This window comes from Pseudonaja textilis, chromosome 13 (genome assembly GCF_049901715.1).
Source record: "Pseudonaja textilis isolate UNSWEBS1 chromosome 13, rPseTex1.2, whole genome shotgun sequence".
In the NCBI taxonomy this organism is placed as follows: domain Eukaryota; kingdom Metazoa; phylum Chordata; class Lepidosauria; order Squamata; family Elapidae; genus Pseudonaja; species Pseudonaja textilis.
In genome coordinates, this window is record NC_142002.1 from 12014623 (window position 1) to 12034603 (window position 19981).

The 19981-nt window shown below is 41.3% G+C and overlaps 1 protein-coding gene across 1 annotated transcript in view; it reads right to left on the reverse strand.

Moving 5' to 3' along the window:
- Window positions 1–22: 22 nt before the first annotated feature.
- Window positions 23–19981, reverse strand: part of ADAMTSL3 (ADAMTS like 3) — a 191411-nt gene continuing 171452 nt past the window's right edge. Inside the window, 11 exon segments of the mRNA XM_087941393.1 lie at window positions 23–2810; window positions 2813–2854; window positions 3337–3551; window positions 4990–5099; window positions 6618–6822; window positions 7889–8075; window positions 9194–9406; window positions 10344–10457; window positions 11462–11647; window positions 15989–16117; window positions 17123–17241. Coding sequence (XP_087797519.1) covers window positions 2746–2810; window positions 2813–2854; window positions 3337–3551; window positions 4990–5099; window positions 6618–6822; window positions 7889–8075; window positions 9194–9406; window positions 10344–10457; window positions 11462–11647; window positions 15989–16117; window positions 17123–17241 — 1585 coding nt within the window. The 3' untranslated portion in view covers window positions 23–2745.

The window sequence follows — 19981 nt, forward strand, 5'->3', positions numbered from 1 at the left end:
AAGTTTTAGTAATAAGAAAAAATAGGATCCGAAATCTTTATTACACACTATACAAAAATATTGCACTTTTAAACCAGATAATAAATATATACAAAAGTATATTTACAGGTTATCTTAATTTAAGAAGGGGTGTAATCAAAAAGCCAAGGATTGCTTTAAAATTTAGGGCCCCGATACAGCAAAAGTTTAAAGTCCACTGAATTCAATGAGAAAGAACTAAAGATTCTGAATCTGGAAAGAAGCACTTCTATTCATGCAAAATCAAATGCTAACGTTTTTTTTCCTACTTCCACATTTATTTTTGCAAATAGGCCTTTATTTCCCAGTAAGGTATTCTTTGTCCTAGAATACTGAGAAGTATGACTCAGCCTGAGTTTTCCCAGACATCATCTTTTTGAGGTTCCGTGGAGTTCTTTCTACCTCCATGGGGAACATTCAAACATGTAATTCATTTGGCTATGAAAAGAAAAACATGCCTTCTTGATTTTACTGCAATCGACCAAGTTGCTTGACTTCAATTTGATCATTTTTGGTCATCAGCCAAAAATACAGTTTCCTCATTCAAACACCTTTTTTTTTTACAGTAGCAGTCATTCAGCCATTAGCAAGGATAACCTCATTTGGGACAGAAACCAAAAACTCAGGTGTTAACTTTTCTGCCCTTTGTCAGGAGGGCCAGTCTAAGAAAACATGACTTTTGAAGTTTATGCAAGAACACAGGAGTTAACAAGTGAAAAACCAAAAGATAAGAACAGGTATAGAATAGCCTTGACTCAATGGATAAGGCCAAAGTTTCAGGTAGTCTCGCATAGTTTCTAAACAGTAGTCAAATAACCCTGGAATACCTACAAGCAGGGCATGAAGATAAAGCACACCTGTTTTTCTTGCCTGTGATGTCTGACCTTTGGAAGCACATCATCTGGAAATGAAATTCCATATGCTGCTTTGAGAGCTAATAGCCATTGATAGACGATGGACTCCAACAATCTTAAGAGCCATAGGTTACCCATGGATCTCATGTGTTGTAAGTAGAAGACTCCAGGTTTGACCCCAGCATCTCCAGGTAAGGGTAGGAAAATTCCAGTTTAAAAAAAAAACTGAAATGCTGCCATCAATGAGCCATACCAATGACTTGATTGCTTAGAAGGAAGCTTTCTATCTAATTATGGTTTCATCCATTTTTTTTATATTGCTTCCCAATCAAGAAGACAGCTTCCCTATCTATCAAAGACATTCTGAGTTACTCAAGTTAATGGCTTTCACTTCATTTTGAGGGACACAATTATGCAACAAGCATGCAGAGCATATCTTTTGGTCTGTGCTAAGCCCTTTGTCAATCAACTTCATTGGTTTCGCTTATGACAGCTGAACCTTTGTTCAATCCACTTTGTTCAATTTTCATCAACCACAATTCTGTTCTTTTTTTCTGTTATTCTAAGGAACTTCAGCAGTCTCGTAGGAAACATTTCAAAGCATTTCAGTTGTTCCTTTCTCTACCTTTTTCAACAGTTGGGCAGAACTGTATGCAGCCACATTCATTTATATTTCTAATAATGTATATTATCTGATAGTTGAAACTGAGATGTTTATTATTTTTTGCACAAATCTATATAGAAGAAAAATGCTATTTGAAGTAATTTTTGGAATGAACTCGCATGGCATATTTCCAAATGCACAATGATCAAAATGGATGAAAATCAGTTGAACTGACCCTGAACATACCTCTGTCTCAAAGTATAATAGAGCTGGGTTTTTCACCCTCTTTCAAATGACTGTAAAATAATACAGGATTTTTTTCAGAAGCAGCATATACCTTTTTGGCTGGGGACCTGCTCTGACTTCTCTTCTGAAAAGCAGGGGGGGGCGGGAAACCCCAAATTCTCAATCTTCAAGTTCAAATGGAAACATTTAAATTCTGAGCTCCAGTGTAGAAACCTCAAATCCAATTTCATACCAGGCTAATAGTGCTCCCTGCCTTGATCAGGTTCCAGAGAGATTGCAAGATATGATCTGTCTTCCTAAAATTACACTGCATTGATCAAAAACAATTCCATAAGAAGCCTGCAAATTATAACATCATGTATATTGCTTTTTACTGAAAATACTTAAAGGAATGAACTTGTGATTCATCTGAAGCTAACGAAATGAAGTCTCAGATAATGTGGTTTGGCCAAAAAATGAAGTAGAAACAGTGGTAGGGAAGAAAAAAAACACTATTCTTTCTGTACTTTCCGAAAATGGTCTTAAAGTGGATTAAATCAAGAAGGTGACAAGCAAAGCAGTCCAATGGCTGATTCCAGTATATTTTAAATGCGCAAGTCTTCAATTGTATTTGTAGCATCAGTAGCACTACTTAAATCCAAAGAATTCCCATTGTCTCACTGAAGAAGCTGTTCTGCAAAACGGCTTTCTTGTTCATGTGGGCTGCAAAATCAGTGTTGCAATTTCATCACATCTGAAGGACACTAGATTAGGACAGATGCTTTCAAGTAGTATACTCAGTGGACCATAATGATTTCTTTAAAAAAAACAAAAACCATTGAAGTTTACATTGTTGGAAAAGGCATAAGGGAGCACCAGAGGAATCAGGAAGAGAAACCGTTTTGTCCAATTTATGAATTCGTGCTATCAATTCATCAAGCTTCTGTCTTCCTTGTCGATCATCTTCCCTGTCCTACCAGACAGACCAAGCTGAATGTAAACTCTCCTCTTGATGGGGCATCCTTTCTTGCTTCCCATAAAAAGCTAACCTTCCCCACATGACTGACAACACCTTTGCTTGTAGACGCCTACCGAGCATAACTTTAGATCTTTACAGATGTGCAGTAGAAAGTGGTGTCCTTGCAGTCGCCTTCTGAAAAATACATGGAAATGTGACAAAAAGGAAAAAGGACAAAGTTTATGTCATCCCAATAAATGGCTCTCAGATGCTGAAGTCGTAAGACTGACATCTGTCTGGCAAACACAAGATGTAAGATCTAAATAAAGCATCATTATCCTCTCTCTCTCTCTATCTCTTTCTCTCTTTGCCTTGTGTATCTTTTTCAAAACGACTCTGGATTTAACGTGCAGATTTCCTAGAGGCTCACTCATGAACAAGAATCCTTAATGGATATCGATCCGATCCACAGCACCATTTGGAGCTAACTTGTGGGGGGGGGCATGTTCTTTGGCTTTTTTCCCTCTTTACTGCTTACTGCAGCCACCATTTAGCAGAACGTGGATTGATCAAGTTCCTTCTACAGCTAATGTTCAGCCACACACCAGGTTTTAAATGCGTTTCTCCACACGCCATGGGCAAAGGCGAGAAATGGATGTAAAGTGTTTTTTACATACTGCCACAAGAAGTGACATGGCAGTGCTTCCAGGTCGTGGGTCTCTTCTTCCACGCACAGAACTGATCGGCCACCAATCTCTTCTTTTTCCTGTGTACGCAGCTGACCTGCCGTGACTGGAAGCCACTTCCGCAGTCTACGGGGCATGGACGCCAGGGACCCATTCGCCAATGCACATCGCAATTTTCTGAAGAACAGTTTCTTCGAATGGGCGGCCTGCAGAAGTGGAAAAGGGGAAAACAAAAAAGCCTTAGTTTGAGACTTAATCCAAGAGATGATAATTCCTCCCTTCCTGATCTTTGTTGCAACATAAGGCTTATCCCCTCTCAGTATCGCAGTATCAGTAAAAGACGGAGAATTTCCCTAAAAAAATTTCCTTAAAAAAGATCTGGACTTAAACCAGTCAAAGCTAGTTTCTCTCATCTCTCCAGTTCTCTGCAGTTTCTTTCTTGATAATAGTCATCTATTTAGCCCCTACTATTCTTTAGCATGTGATAAGGTGTTTTTTTTCTCTCTCTCCTTTCTATTTCCTCCAGCTCTATTTTCCTACATAGGTTGAATTCATATTATGCTAAATCGAACTTTAAGCAATCATCTGGGAATCCCAAAGGTGTTTTTCCAAAAGTAAGCTGGAGTTTCTTGTTGTTTTTTTCTTGAAAACATTTCGCTTCTCATCCAAGAAGCTTCTTCAGTTCTGAAGAAGACCCAGAAAACCCAAGAGAGTCCAGTTTGCATTTTGGAAAAGCAACTTTGGGACAACCATGACTTGGGTGATTGAGAATCTTCATAATTATCTGAAAAGTTTCTGTAAAACATTCTTTTCAATAATCCTTATCTCAGTTCCAAACTTCTCAAACTGATGTGAAAACGGAGTGCATCAAACTTATAAAAATGGGAAACCGAGATGGAGGCATTCCTAAAAAAAGTATTTAGTCATACTCTTTAGATCTCGAATTGCAGCCAAATGCCCAGATGATAAAACACAAATCAGAAGTATTCTAACTAAAGAGGACAAACAGTTTGTTTGCTTAGCTTGCTGCTTCTGATGTAAAAAATTACCAATCCTTTGCTTTTTTACTAGCAACATCCCTCCACAAAGAGAAAGAAAAGGAGATAAGATCTTGCTGAAGTTTAACAGATTTAACAGATTAACAGAGTTGGAAGGGACCTTGTAGATCATCTAGTCCAACCCCCCACCCCCACCCAAGCAGGAGATCCTACACCATGTCTGACAGATGGCAGTCCAGTCTCTTCTTGAAAGCTTCCAGTGATGAAGCAACCACAACTTCTGAAAGCAACTTTTGTTCCATGGGTTGATTGTTCTCACTGTCAGAAAGTTTCTCCTTGTTTCCAGGTTGAATCCCTCCTTGTTCAGTTTCCATCCATTCTTCCTTGTCTGGCACTCGGGGGCTTTGGAAAACAGATTGTCACCCCCCCCCCAGCCCCTTAAATATTGGAAAGTAAGTTTCAGTCCACTGATTTAGGACTCAGAAAGCGATAAAAGTACAGCATTTAATAGCCTAATGAGACTGCTGAGGAGGAGAAATATGTGGTTTTCACTGACTCATACCTTCCCAGTAGAATCTAGTGAAAGAATGTCGTGACATTTGCTGAGATGAAGAAGGGTTACGGGTTGCATGCTTAGCAGGCATACCTTTTCTCACTATCACAGTGTGAATTCAGGACCGTTGATCCATTCTGATGCTGGCACTGAATGCGACGGTGTTGTAAGCCCACTCCGAGATTGATGCATTGTCTGGTGCACTGAGGGGGAGACAGATAGCAAACAGCTCCCATTACAAAGACGAACCTTTGCATTTTCCTGTGCAAAATGCAGATTATTTAAACTCAGAGAGGTAGCAGGCTTCCTGCCCATGTGAACACATGCCAATAAGCAATCGTATTAATCTAATTTCTCCTTGTGGTTTATTTTTAGATAGCAAGCATGGTCCTACCTATTTATTCCTCTAGGAATTTTGACAGTGTAAAGGTGTTCTGTCCTAGGCCTCCCCAAAAAGCACTAAGTCAATTCTGAGTCCCGACAAAAACCTCTTTTATTACATTAATGTGAATTTATTTCATTCACAGTCAGCCAACAGCTTGGCAAACAGTCTTGTGGAGGTATACTAATTAGCTCAGACCTTTATAAATCCTGGAACGCTGCCCAGTAAATAGTTCCACACTCAGTGCTGGCAGGGAAGGGCTGGGTTATACAGACAACGCTCCATGAGGCTGGAATGAACAAACGAATGAACGAGCGAGTTGTTTCCTGCAAAAGCTCTCTTCCCTTTTGCTTCTCTTTTAATCCTGATGGGAGGGCCCATTCATTGTCCACCTGTGGCCTTACTCCCACATCGACCCTGCGTTCTTAATTATTCCTTCCTTTTGGCAGTTCTGTGCATGCACAGACTGGGAACCAGTTCCAGAAGCTTCACTGCCTCACTGCTGTCTGAGCCCAAAGGCAGGTGATGACTGCCAGCCTGCTCTGGCCCTATCTCTGCCTCTGATGCAGAGCCCTCATCTGAGCCTTCCTCAGCTTCCAGGAATGGCCTGGGTTCCTCCCCAACCTCCTCACTCCTGACTGCTGACAGCTCCGCCAGCCGCTGGCGGGCCACAACCAAAGGTACTTAGCCAGAGAGCCAATAGCCCTTAGGGTTTGAATTCAATCCCATCTACCAAGGCTGGATCTCTTGAGCAGAACAACCAATAAGAACAGTTTTCTTTTCTACTTGATCTTTAGCCTAACATGGACTTTCTGAGCCTTAGCGTATATTTCTCTGAATTAGTCCTGAGACTTGACCTTGCTAGTTCTTTAGTTCTGACTCATTTTGTGATCCTGAATACCAGTTGCAGTGCACATGGAGCAGATACAGGCTGAGCAAGATTCTATACTCATGAAGTCCACTGAGCTTAAGATGCAAAACAAATGAAATATAATCTCGGATACTTTCACCAGATGTATGGACAGCAGTTTTACTCCATGGAACACTCAGAGTGGCTTTAGAGTCCAACACACTCAAGATAATCTATTCTGACTGGGAGCTGCTGTCGAGGTCTTGGTGGTTATTCCTAAAAAACAAAGACACTATAAAAAGAATCAAGAGGTTCTTCAACTGTTATCACTTTGTTGTGGTGATAATATACAACCCTGCACCTCTCTGTAGGAGAGGTAGAAATTAGAGAGTCGTGCATCGTTATTAGGCAATTGTGAGGCACTGAACTGCGGCTTGTGCATAGCCTATGACAAGAGGTGATAGATTCATTCATCACTGAATTAATTACTTGGCTCCAGGGATGGACAATCCATTCTGCACAAAAATGTCCCATGCAAGGTTTCATTTCCAAAGGACGCTCTTGGTCTACACAAGCACCCGGAGGCAAAGTTAAGATATGTCGGTTGGCTTTGACTTGCTTGCAGATTATCCGCCGGCGGTGAAATCCATGGCCACAGGAAGCAGAGCATTCAGACCAAGCTGTTGTTGCCCACCTGGAAGGAGAAAATGCAAGAAAAAGAAGGGGGGGAAATTAACCACAGAAGTAAAAGAAATACACCTATTGACTTGGGCTATATGGATGGTTAAGCTAACGATAGGCACCCTTATGGGGAAGGGCTCCATTTTCCTCAGTTATTAGTTGAGATGGACAAAATGAACCATGACTTTTCAGGACAGGACAGCACCTCTTTGTCAATTGCTGGAGACCAAGAGCAGAAGGAGCTAATATTCTTGTGTTTTCTTTATAGATGTATGTAGAGCCATGATGGCGCAATGTTTAGAATGCAGTACTGCAGACTACTTCTGCTGACTGCCAACAGTTTGGCAGTTCGATTCTGATCCGCTCAAGGTAGACTCATCCCTCCATCCTTCTGAGGTCAGTAAAACGAGGACCCAGATTGTTGGGGGCGAAAATGCTGATTCTGTAACAGCTTAGAGAGGGCTGTAAAGCACTGTGGAGTGGCATAGAGGTCTAAGTGCTATGTTGCTATTAATATAAATGGAGCCCCATCAGATCAAACCAAAAAGCTTGATTAGTCTCAAAGAAGCTAATTCACCCCCAAGTGTTTCTCCATAGCTGCCCTCTATATATATTGACAAGAATGGCGATACAGCAGGCACAGCTATTGTATTTGTCCCCACGTTCCCTTCTGCAACCTACATTTAGGTGAGATGTGTGGCTATGTGAATTTGATGAATTGATCTAGTAGGAATGAATGAAGATTCAATGCATTCTTTCTGCAACGGAATTATGATTTCAGTGGTACTGAGTCTTTAGCAGCTCCCTTGAAAAACTAAACCGTTGGCCAAAAGGGACAGTGAGTTATAGAGAAAGGGGTTTAAGAACTTATTCTGCATGCCCTCTTTGTTCCCAGGCTCACGGAAGGAACGCTTGTTCTTTGAGTCTCCTTTTTCAATGTTTTGTATCAGACTGAAGTTGGAGGATTTCAGCACCCTAGTAAAATAAACCTGAAATCTACCTACCTTCCATTCAAAACATATATGTACAGAGATCTAAGAGTACATTCTAATTTGAACCAAGTAACAAAATGTTTGCACCTTGCAGGACAATCTTGAATTTTGCAGGACTGCAGGTTGTTTACGACTGGCTTTGGATGGTCCTTGCATAGTGATGCATTCACATTTTGACCCTTCATATTCACACATAGAAATTTCCGGAAGCGAGTTCCCAAATTTCCACAAGTTGTTGAGCATGGACTCTGTTCACCAAGCTTCCATCGATATTCTGTCAAAGAGGATATGTCCCAAATATATTTACTTCTTCCCGATACAAGGAAATGCCTTACTAGGAGAAGGTGTGCTAATTACATCAAGCTACCATTTGTTTCAATCTATGATACTGGTTTATACATATTATGTCCCTAGGCCAGGGTCTGCATATCTAGCTAAGTCTGCTATAAACAAGCCCTATTACATCACTGTATGATATCCAAATCCAGATGGTTTGGCTATCACATCAATCCCATCTAGTTCCTAAGCTAAATCTAAAAAAGAAGGTTTCCTCAGCCAACTTTGGCCCTATGATCTCTAGGATTCTACAATTCTAGGATTCCACATATTCTACAAGGAATATGATCATACACTAAGCAAACGAAATACATAGTTGGGACCCCTTGCCCAATTGTTATTTATTTTATGTATTATTTATTATAATTCTATGTTGTCCAATATGAGAAGTTTACTTGTTGGCTTGCTAAATTATAAGAAAATTAAAGGAAAAACAAGGAAAACATAAACATAGCAGCATGAAGTTCATTAATAAAAATGGTACTGATTGATTGATTGATTGATTGGCTGATTTAGAGAACTTATATGACTACCCATCTCATACAATGATTCTAGACGGTGTACAACAAGCAATTAAAAACAAGATTGAAATAAATCTGTCCTTCCCTCAAATGCCAGATCAAGATCCTCCAACTCAACCACCATCCTAGTCCAAGGGAAGAGCCAGATCTTCACAGTCTTAAATCAGGAGTTGGGGAACTATGGCCCTTTTTATGAACTGTGGACTTCAACTCCCAGAATTCCCCAGCCAGCATGACTGGCTTGGGAATTCTGGGAGCCCACAAGTCATAAAGGGGCCATAGTTCCCCAACTCCTGATTTAAGACTGTGAAGATCTGGCTCTCCACCTCCACCTTAAATTGTAATTAGAATTAGAATTCTTTATTGGTCAAGTGTGATTGGGCACACAAGGAATTTGTCTTGGTGCAAATGCTCTCAGCGTACATAAAAAGAAAAGATACATTTGTCAAGAGTCAAGAATCATAACAATAGGAAGTACCAAACATTTAAACAACAATGAAAATATAAAAATGTTATTGGGGATCTTTCAACAAACCTTCCTTCTTGACATTTACCCAGACAGACAATGGCTTGACACGTGAGGAAGCCCAGCACTTGTATCGTCCAGAAAACTGGTCAGATGCAACAATGAATTCAAGGATGCGTCCCCCAACCAGGGTCTTGTGCCTGAAGCTTGAAGCCTCTTCTATGGGTTGATTTCCAGCAAACCAGCGAATGGTGTTATTTGCGCTAGGATAGACGGGACAACCTAGAAAAACAAAAGGCATTTTTAGCCCCCTTTTCCCCCCAGAACATCTAAAACTTGCTTGCAGAATAAAGAATTTGGTTATTTTAAGGTGCCCCTTTCCAAACAAGATGATGGTGTCTCAGAGCAGGTTCTGACCAGTTCTGGAGAACCAGTAGCGGAAATTTTGAGTAGTTTGGAGAACCGGAAAATCCCACCTCTGACTGGCCCCACCCCCATCTATTCTCTGCCTCCCGAGTCCCAGCTGATCGGCTGGGTCTTCTTTGGTTGCCCTGCACAGGAGAACGGAGCTGGAAAGCAGGTTAGTGGGGTGGGGAAGGAATGAGATTTCGCAGTAACCTTTCCCCAGGAGTGGGAAGGGAATGGAGATTTTGTAGTGTCCTTCCCCTGCCATGCCTACCAAGCCACGCCACACTCACCAAGCCATGTCCAAAGAACCAGTAGTAAAAAATTTTGAATCCCACCACTGTGGTGTCTCCAAAGTAGCTACCCCATTTCAAGGTCCCCCATGGATTCTTTTTCAGAGCTAGGAGAAGGATAATGGAAACCTCTATAGCAGCGGTATCCAATCTTGGCAACTTTAAAGATCTGTGGGATTTAAACTCCCAGAATTCCCCAGCCAACCATGCCACTGCATCATGAACCAAAGCCAACCACAATTAAGAAGAATTTAAAAAAAAAAATCGGGCTTTTTATTCTGCTCTCTTCTTGTCCCCATTTTCCCCTCTCCTTGCTGTGTAACGTTTTGGCCATAATTCACCCTGAGATATTCAATGCTATATTCCTGCACAGTTGAGTTCCTTGGCTGACATTTTTGGACCTCCTAGAGCCAGAAATACAGCGACTCTGAAATAACTGCAGATATGACATGAATGAAACAAGAATGATCCCTTCCCTGCCACCCGTTGTTTCAGGGCAGAGTTGATATTTGGGGCCATACCTATTCGTAATGTATCACCCGCAGCCACTGTAATGTTGGTACCAATTCCAGATGCCATGAAAACACGTTTTGTTTTACTGTTAGTAGATGATCCATTGTGGGGTTTTCTTCGTCCTATAATGATGGAGAAAATCATTACCGTCATGCTACAGTGGTTAGAGTGCAGTACTGCAGGCTACTTTGGCTGCTTGCTGGCTGCCTGCAGTTTGGCAGTTCAAATCTCACCAAGCTCCAGGTTGACTCAGCCTTCCATCCTTCCAAGGTGGGTAAAATGAGGACATAGATTGTTGGGGGCCATAGGTTGACTCTATAAACTGCTTAGAGAGGGGTGTAAAGCATTGTGAAGCGGTATATAAGTTTAAATGCTATTGCTATTGCTAAATTACAGCCCGGGGTTTCCCAGATATAAAACCAAGGAGAGGCTATTCAGGTTTGAAGGATTTATTTAACAAAAACGAGAATAAGAATAAAAGAATAAAAATACAATAACAGGGACAATATGCATATTAGTGCACTTATCCATGCCTCCTCTACTAACTACTTAAGTATGATGTACTTCTTCAGTCCACTATTCTCACTATGATGGTGAAGCCCATCTGCAGGCAGGGAAATGGTCATAGCTACTCTACCCTACCACCTGTATATTCATGCAGTTAAAATCTGCTTTCAGCAGATGGGTATGTGATGGGTATTTGGTCCAGTGGTTAATACACCAGGTTACAAACTGGGAGACTGTGTGTTCTAATTCCACCTTAGCCATGAAAGCTAGCTGGATGACATTGGGCCAACCACTAGAAGACAGTGAGTTCTAGTCCCACCTTAGGCATGAAAGCCAGTTGGGTGAACCCCTACTTCTCTCACTCAGCCCAACTCACCTCCTAGGCTTGTTGTTTTGGGCAAAATAGGAGAAAGAAGAAGTATTAGATATGTTTGCCATGTTGAGTTGATTATAAAAAAAATCATAAAGGCAAAATAAGTACGTATCTATGTGCCTGGAGTTTCATTGCATGTGTCAGCGATGACTCACTGAGGTCAATGAAGAAATGCTGATTGAAAGAAGACAAGTGGCCCTTCCCATAGGCTGCCCAATGATGCCACTGACCCAACTTTATACTTACCAGCCAAATGAAGAACAGTGGCTGCTGTAGCATGTCCCACAGCATTGGTAGCCATACAAGTGTAAACGCCAGTATCTTTGCCCGAAACATTGCCCAGGAACAAGAAGGAACTGTTAGCTATGGGGAAAGCAGAACTTCTTGAAGAGCTCTCGTTTTTGAACCACAGGACCTCAGGTTGGGGAATACCTGGGAGGCAAATGCAAAACATATTTAAAGGTTAATATCTATCTATCTATCTATCTATCTATCTATCTATCTATCTATCTATCTATCTATTTATTTGATTTGATTTGTCAATCGCTTACAAGATAATAGATATAAGTATATACATAGTTATGAATACATGAAATGGGTACATATAAGAAAAATAAAAGAAACAATAGGACATGGATGGTAGGCACATTGGTGCGCTTATGCACGCCTCCTAGAGACCTCTTAGGAAAGGGGTGAGGTCAATAGTAGACAGTCTAAGGTTAAAGTTTTTGGGGTTTGGGGAAGAAACCACAGAGTCAGGTAGAGTATTCCAGACATTGACCACCCTGTTGCTGAAGTCGTATTTCCTGCAATCAAGTTTGGTGCGGTTAACAAGTTTGTATTTATTGTGTGCTCTTGTGTTGTTATGGTTGAACCTGAAGTATTCATTGACAGGTAGGACATTGCAATGTATGATTTTATATACTATACTTAGATCAGACCGAAGACGGCGTAATTCATGGTTTTCTAGATCTAGAATTTCAAGTCTGGTAGCATAAGGTATTCTACAACGAGTAGAGGAGTGGAGAACTCTTCTTGTGAAATATTTCTGGACTTTCTCAACCGTGCTAATATCAGATACGTAATGTAGGTTCCAGACTGATGAGCTGTATTCGAGTATTGGTCTAGCAAATGTTTTGTATGCTCTAGTTAGTAGTGTGATATTACCAGAGAAAAAGCTACGCAGGATTAGCTTAACAACTCTTAATGCCTTTTTGGCTATGTAGTTACGGTGGGCTCTAGCACTGAGATCATTAGAGATGAGTATTCCAAGGTCCTTTACAGAGCTTGGAACATCAACAAGATGCATTCCAACTGAATCATCTTTCTGATTTACAGCATCCCACTACCTCAACCTCTCATGGGATCTGGGATCTTTTAAGTAGGGACGTTAAATATTTAAGCCTAAGAAGGACGTTCTATTGAATTCTACTGTATAGTGCAATATTAATGCAATACCAAGGGTTTTCAATTCAATATATAGAACAAGGTTCTTCAAACTTGGTAAGTTTAAGACTTGTGGACTTCAATTCCCAGAATTCCTGAGCTAACTTGACTGGAGGAGGAATTCTGGGAGTTGAAGTCCACAAGTCTGAAAGCTGTCAAGTTTGAAGACCCCTGGTATAGAATATGAAGGATGTGTGTTTGTGTTTATTTTCATAGTCATAATCTACACTGAAGATGGCAGTTGATTTCATTGTACAAGGTGCAATGACAATAAAGTAAACTTAACTAAACTAGCGGGACAGTCAACAACACAAGAACAACAACACATGCATATTAAAGAATGCAGTCATCTTCTTTCACCAGTAGATGGTGGACTATGCCTGGTACAACATGGACATTATATAAAAATTATGTGTGTGTGTGTGTGTCTCAATACAGATATTTTATATACCGTATGATACATCATGGATATTATACAGGTAGTCCTAATCTATGACCACAATTGAGCCCCAAATTTCTGTTGCTAAGTGAGACAGTAGTTAAATGAGTTTTGCCCCATTTTATGATCTTTCTTGCCACCATCGTTAAGTGAATCACGATGGCTATTAAGTTGGTAATACAGATGTTAAGTGTACCTGGCTTCCCCATTGACTTTGCTTGGCAGAAAGTCACAAAAAGGGATTATTTGACCCAGGACTGTGCAATCATCATGTTGTGGTTCGCCAACAGCCTGTGCAGAGGGCAGCGGAATTGGGGAAGAACGGGGACCAGTCCGGGATTCTGGGGAGGACTCGGATGAGGGTCCTGCGTCTGATGCAGAGATGGAGCCAGGGCCATCTGTGAGTGAGATACTGCCTCCTGACCCTCCAAAATCTGGCAGTAGCAAGGCAGAGGAACAAGGGGAGCCTGTTCCCAGTGCGTGTGTGCACAGAACTGCCAGAAGGCAAGGACAGTTAAGACAAAAGGGGCAACTCGGGAGTAAAGCTGGGAGGTAATTGCCTTTCCCCTAAGATATAAAGGAAGTGCAAAGGTAGAGAAATGACTTTGCTCTGTTCAAATTAAACCTTGAAGCTCTGTGTGGACTTTGTACTTTCATTGTTTTTTTACAGTTAATTTGGCACTTTAGTTGTTGGCAGCAATTCAAAGGAGAAAAGTGGGTGCTTATCTTGAGAGACAGTTTGAGACACATTATGGGCTGGAAATGAACACGATTCCCAGCACTGAAATAAAACAAGAGTTGTTTGGACTAAGAGCGTGCTTAATTATGGTCTCAGCCAGCCTTGGCCAGAACAGCAGGGAAAATCACCGTGGCTGTTTGGTTGCCACCCGAAGATGGGTTTGTGATCTGTATATGAAGCACCCACATTTTTCTGCAGATTCTTGAAGAAACTTCAAAAACAGGATTGCTTTAACAAAGAGCAGAAAGTTGTTACTGCAAATGCTCCAAAGCACTTATTCTAAATTATTTTGAAAGCATAGGTAGCTCTAATAAGGACCTCAATTTTCAGTAATTTTTTTAGTTTAGTTATATTAAGGCAATTTTCCAATTTAAGGATCACCTTTTTCCCCCACAAAAAACACATGCAATAAATTACATACATGGTACAGTTGTAAAATAAAAGCAATTGGCTGTAAGTTAGTTAAGGAATCTACTTTTCCTTAACAAAAACCTCTTTTAACATTGTCTACGGCCTGTGTGTCTGCTACATTTGAAAGTAATAATAGCATTTTTATAAAAACTTTTCTGCTGCAGTACAACCAGAGACAAATCAAAACAAGTGCTTGCTCCCAGATAAACACACACAGGATGGCAGTCATGTTCTACAAACTTAACAGTGAAATTGTATTGCTGGCTTGTTTGGTCTTGAATCTCTATTTTATTATGAAGTCTTCAAGTTCAGAGAAAAAAACAAACAGAAACAATATGGATGATCAGATATTCACGCATTTCAAAATATATCATATGCCATTGATGGTGGCAAAGTATTCAGCTGGAAAAAAAGTATATTTGCTTAGTAAGGTCATTAAATCCAATAGTAGCAGATGCAAAGGATAACAAGATAGGAGGAGAAATGCCTGTTGCTTTCTCTTTTTATTCATTGTGATTTTGCTCATGGATGTTGGGGAAGAGGTTGAGATTACTGTAAAAGTGTATATTAGTTCACCAAAACTTCTAATACATGGAAAATAGCGGTGTAGGCATCAATGCCTCAATTCGAACTGGTCAATCCATATGAATTAAAACATTGCCTATTCGTGTCCTATGTCTCAAATTAATTTCTATGCTAGAATTGCCTGCCTCCTGGTCCTGCCAACCTCTGTGGAGGATAACATTGCCAAATGTGCTTCTAGGATATCCATCAAACTGTACAAGTCCTTTTTCAAGCCAATGACACATGCCTTGTATGAAGTTCTTGGAGGTCTTTACATGTACCAGTTTTCAGGGCTGTGCGCTGCTGTGGATTTAGAATCCAAAGGCCACTTTGGGATGTGTATCATAAAAATGCATGCGCTCCCATTCATTTCTCCAGACTTTAGCACATTCTTTTGACTGCCCAAAAGGTATGATGGATTACTTGTCAATGCTGGCCCGGAATGAATGGGAAGTGATATGTGGAAAAGGAATAAAGAAGAATAGAATAATGAGGTTGGAAGAGAACTTGGAAGACTTCTCGCCCAACCACCTGTCCAAGCAGGAGAACCTACACCATTCCAGGCAGAGGTGGCATTCAGCAAGTTCTGACCAATTCTGGAGAACCGGTAGCAGAAATTTTGTGTAGTTCAGAGAACCGTCAAATCCCACCTCTGACTGGCCCTGCCCCCATCTATTCTCTGCCTCCCATTGAGTCCCAGCTGATGGGCTGGGTCTTCTTTGGTTGCCCTGCACAGGAGAATGGAGCTGGAAAGTAGGTTAGTGGGGTGGGGAAGGAATGGGGATTTTGCAGTAACCTTCCCCTGCCACGCCCACCAAGCCACACCATGCCCATCTCTTCTCTGCCTCCCATTGAGTCCCAGCTGATCAGCTGGGTCTTCTTTTGCTGCCCTGCACAGGAGAACAGAGCTGGAAAGCAGGTTAGTTGGGTGGGGAGGGAATGGGGATTTTACAGTATCCTTCTCCTATCTACACCACCTACACTATCCTTCTGCCATGCCCACAAAGCCACGCCATGGCATGCCACGCCCACCAAACCATGCCCACAGAACCAGTAGTAACAAATTTTGAATTCCACCACTGATTTCCAGGCAAATACCTGTCCAGTCTCTTCTTGAAAACCTCCTGTGATCGAGTGCCCACAACTTCTGACAATTCAGGTGGTTTAGCCTTACCTTTGACTGGACATTCCAGCAGAATATTCGTCCCTGTTCTCACTAGGATTGTACCTCCAACAGCGACAGACAGATTCCGAAGCTGAAAACTGGCAATATTTTTTTCAGATGACAGTATAGCTGGAGCTTCTGCAAAGGGAGAATCAGCAGAGAGTGGAATTAGTCCCTGAAGCCTCAGGATGGAATTATGTGGTGTCACAGACAGGAATTTAGCTGGAGACCGTTACTCTATTTCTGCTTATTTTCATCCCTCTGCAAGTTTTCCCTCTCAAATTATGGTAACTACCGAACTTCAGAAAGGAATGTTTACAGACCTTTGGGGGGAAATGTTGCGCGCAAATCCCCTCACTTTTCATTTAAGACAAAAATGAGGGTTTACAAACCTTCCCCAAGAGTTATTTTCCCATTTTTCTTTTACTAATAGTAATAATTTCTTTTATCGTTCTGCAAGTTGGTATTTCGCAGGTATCAAAAACAGCAAACCAATTCATTATCATCGAACAAGTCTATGTCTTATTGAGAGATGATTGATGATCAAGAATACAATCAACATTAACACAATTGAGTGAGTCCAGAAGTATGTCACGAGAAGAGCACTACACTCCTCTGCTCGCAACAGAATACCTTATATTACCAGGCTTGAAATTTTGGGCTTCGACAACCTTGAACTACGCTGCCTACAGTTGGACTTAAGTGTAGTACACAAAACTATCTCCTACAATGTCCTACTGGTCAATGACTACTTCAGCTTCAGCCGCAACCATACAAGAGCACACAACAGATACAAACTCAATGCAAACCACTTTAAACTTGATTGCAGAAAGTATAACTTCAGCAACAGAGTGGTCAATGCCTGGAATGCACTACCTGACTCTGTTGTTACATCCTCTAACCCCCACTCCTTTAACCTTAAACTATCTGCTATTGACCTCACCTCCTTCCTAAGAGGTCTGTAAGGGGCATGCGTAAGTGCACAGTCAAGCCTACCGTCTCTGTTCTATTGTCCCCATTTATTCATACCTATTTCCTGTATTCTTACTCATGTTTATTCTTATATCTATTATCTTGCAAGCGATTGACAAATCAAATAAATAAATAAATAAAGTAATTTGCAAATTTCAGCATCAGTATTACCTGCGTAAAACAGTGCCATGTCTTGAAAAAGTTCATTGTCCGCTGTGCAACGATACACCCCCATTTCTTTCTCAGTCGGGTTCAAAATCTGGACTTTGCCATCAGCTTCGAAAGTCACCCTGCAAAATGTTTAAAGGATAAGATTCAACCAACAGAAGTGAATCCAGGCAGTCCTTGACTTACAACCACAACCGAGCCCACATTTTCTGCAGTTAAGCGAGACATTTGTTAAGGGAATGTTGCTCCCATTTTATGACCTTTTTTGCCATGGTTGTTAAGTGAATCTCTGCAGTTGATTAAGTTAACAACTCCGGTCATTAAGTGAATCTGGCTTCCCCATTGCCTTTGCTGGTCAGAAGGTCACAAAAAGGTATTGCATAACGTTGGGACACAACAACTGTCATAAATATGAACCCATTGCCAAGCACCTGAATTTTGATCCTGTGATCATGGGGATGGTAGAAAGGCTGTAATGGTGAAAACCGGTCGTAAGTCACTTTTTTCAGTGCTGTTGTAACTTTGAATAATCACTAAATGAACCAAGGCAAGGATTTCCTCCACTGTTCTCCACAAACTGTCTGAGCAACTAAAAGTTTGTAGAGATTCTCAGTCATCCATCAGGTCATAGTTGTCCCAAAGGTGCTTTTTTCTGGAGGCAACTGGACCTTCTTGTTTTTTGTTTTGAAGACATTTCCCTTCTCATCCAAGAAGCTTCTTCAGCTCTGACAGAATAGTGGGGAATGGAAGGATTTATATTCCCTGTAGACAGCTGCAGTGGTGGGGTTAAAATTTTTTACTACTGGTTCGGTGGGCGTGGCATGACTTGGTGGACGTGGCTTGGTGGGCATGGCAGTGGAAGGATATTGCAAAATCCCCATTCCCTCCTCACCCCACTAACCTGCCTTCCAGCTCCGTTCTCCTGTGCGGGGCAACAAAAGACCCAACCGATCAGCTGGGACTCAATGGGAGGCAGAGAATAGATGGGGGCGGGGCCAGTCAGAGGTGGGATTGGCCGGTTCTCCTAACTACTCAAAATTTCCACTACCAGTTCTCCAGAACTGGTCAGAACCTACCGAACACCACCTCTGGACAGCTGGTCATTTACAACCATCTGAAAAGATGCAAATGACCAGCTGTCTGCAAGGAATATAAATCCTTCCATTCCCCACTATCTTGTCAGAGCTGAAGAAGCTTCTCAGATGAGAAGCGAAACATCTTCAAAAGAAAAACAAAACAAGGAAGTCTAGTTGCCTCCTGAAAAAGCACCTTTGGGTGTCTGAAAAAAAGCACCTTTGGGTGTAACGAATAGAACCTTCTGTCTCCACATCACTATTGCAGTTGTCCTGGATCACCGGGAAAATATGTACAAGACCAAACATGCACTTTGTTATGGAGTTTGCTCCTCCAACAAGAGGCATACTCATTGTGTTCATTAAGGGAAAGTGTGCCTGTGAATCAGCATGGTTCTACATGTCTTCCTTGTTGCTTTAATGTTGTGTGTCCTCTGGCCTTACTGAAAGTTTGTTCAGTGTGCCACCTGGCCAGGTTTTCAGAAAACAGTTCTGCACCAGAAGCTCCGGATCTTGCCAAAAACACTAGCTTGCCTTTTCCCTTTTATACTTTTGGCATCAATTCTTTATCTGCCCTTTTGGTTTTAAACTATATAATTCAACGTGTACATGGAGCCTAACCTGGCAGAAAGGTTTAGGTTTTGGCAGACTTTCAACGTCAATTATTATCCTATTGTTACTCTCAACTTTGATGTCTGGTGGATGACATGGACCTGTTCTGTTGTTGTTGCAGCAAGAATGCTGAAACGGCTTGTTAGTCACTCCTTTGAAAATGCTATTCTGTGCTGTACCACTGGAATATCCTAGGGATTTGCCCATCCAAGCACCTTTGAAATCAGCCAATGTCAGCTTAGAGACTCCCATATATAAATAAAGGATTCACAACAGTGAGTGCTAAATAAACAATGTGTCAAATTAATCAACCCCTACAATTGGGAGTAAGCTTTCCAAAGGGACAGAGAGATACTTGCTTGTAAGATTGATGTAGCTTATTTGGTATGTTCATCAGTGCTCAAGTGTAAATATAACCCTCTAGGATCTTTATGTGCCTTATCTTAAATATACCCTTATGCCCTTTAAACTAGCCACAAAACACTGCATGCCACATATTTGGCAGACCAGCAACTACTAGAAACATCTGGGAATTCTGCAATAAAGTCAGCTTGACCTGTTTAATATTCAGTGTCCAAAATATTTGTCTTTGATTTATAAGTGAGCCAAGGGTGGTATTCAGTTGAAATACTGGTTTAGGGGAGGGCTAAAAGAAAGCCAGAAAGACAAACAGGGAATTTCATAATAAGAGGAGAGGAGGAAAAAAGGTAAAGGAATCCCTGCAGATTTTACTCCATTAATTGTTGTCACTTTTGGGTGCCAATGCTCATTTCTGTTTCAAGGCCATTGAGCCAGTGCTGTCTGAAGACATTTCCATAGTCATATGGTCAGCATGACCTCATGGAGGGCTGTAACCTTCCCACCAAAATGGTACCTCTTTATCTACTTGCATTTGCATGTTTTCAAACTGCTAGGTTGGCAGGAAGCCGGGATGAGGATGGGAGCTCACCCTGTCGCGTTGTACTTGGGTCTCGAACCTGGGTTGCTGGCTTTTCAGTTGACAAGCCCAGCGTCTTAACCACTGAGCCACCACACCACCCCAATAAGAGGAGAAGTAAAGGGAAAATCAATTCTGCCAGTAATTAAGCATCCTGAACAAGAAGAGATCAATCCAAGACATAATATGGGAGTTTAAGATGACTCCTAAGATTGTTTTAAAGGCCTTGAAGCTTAAAGG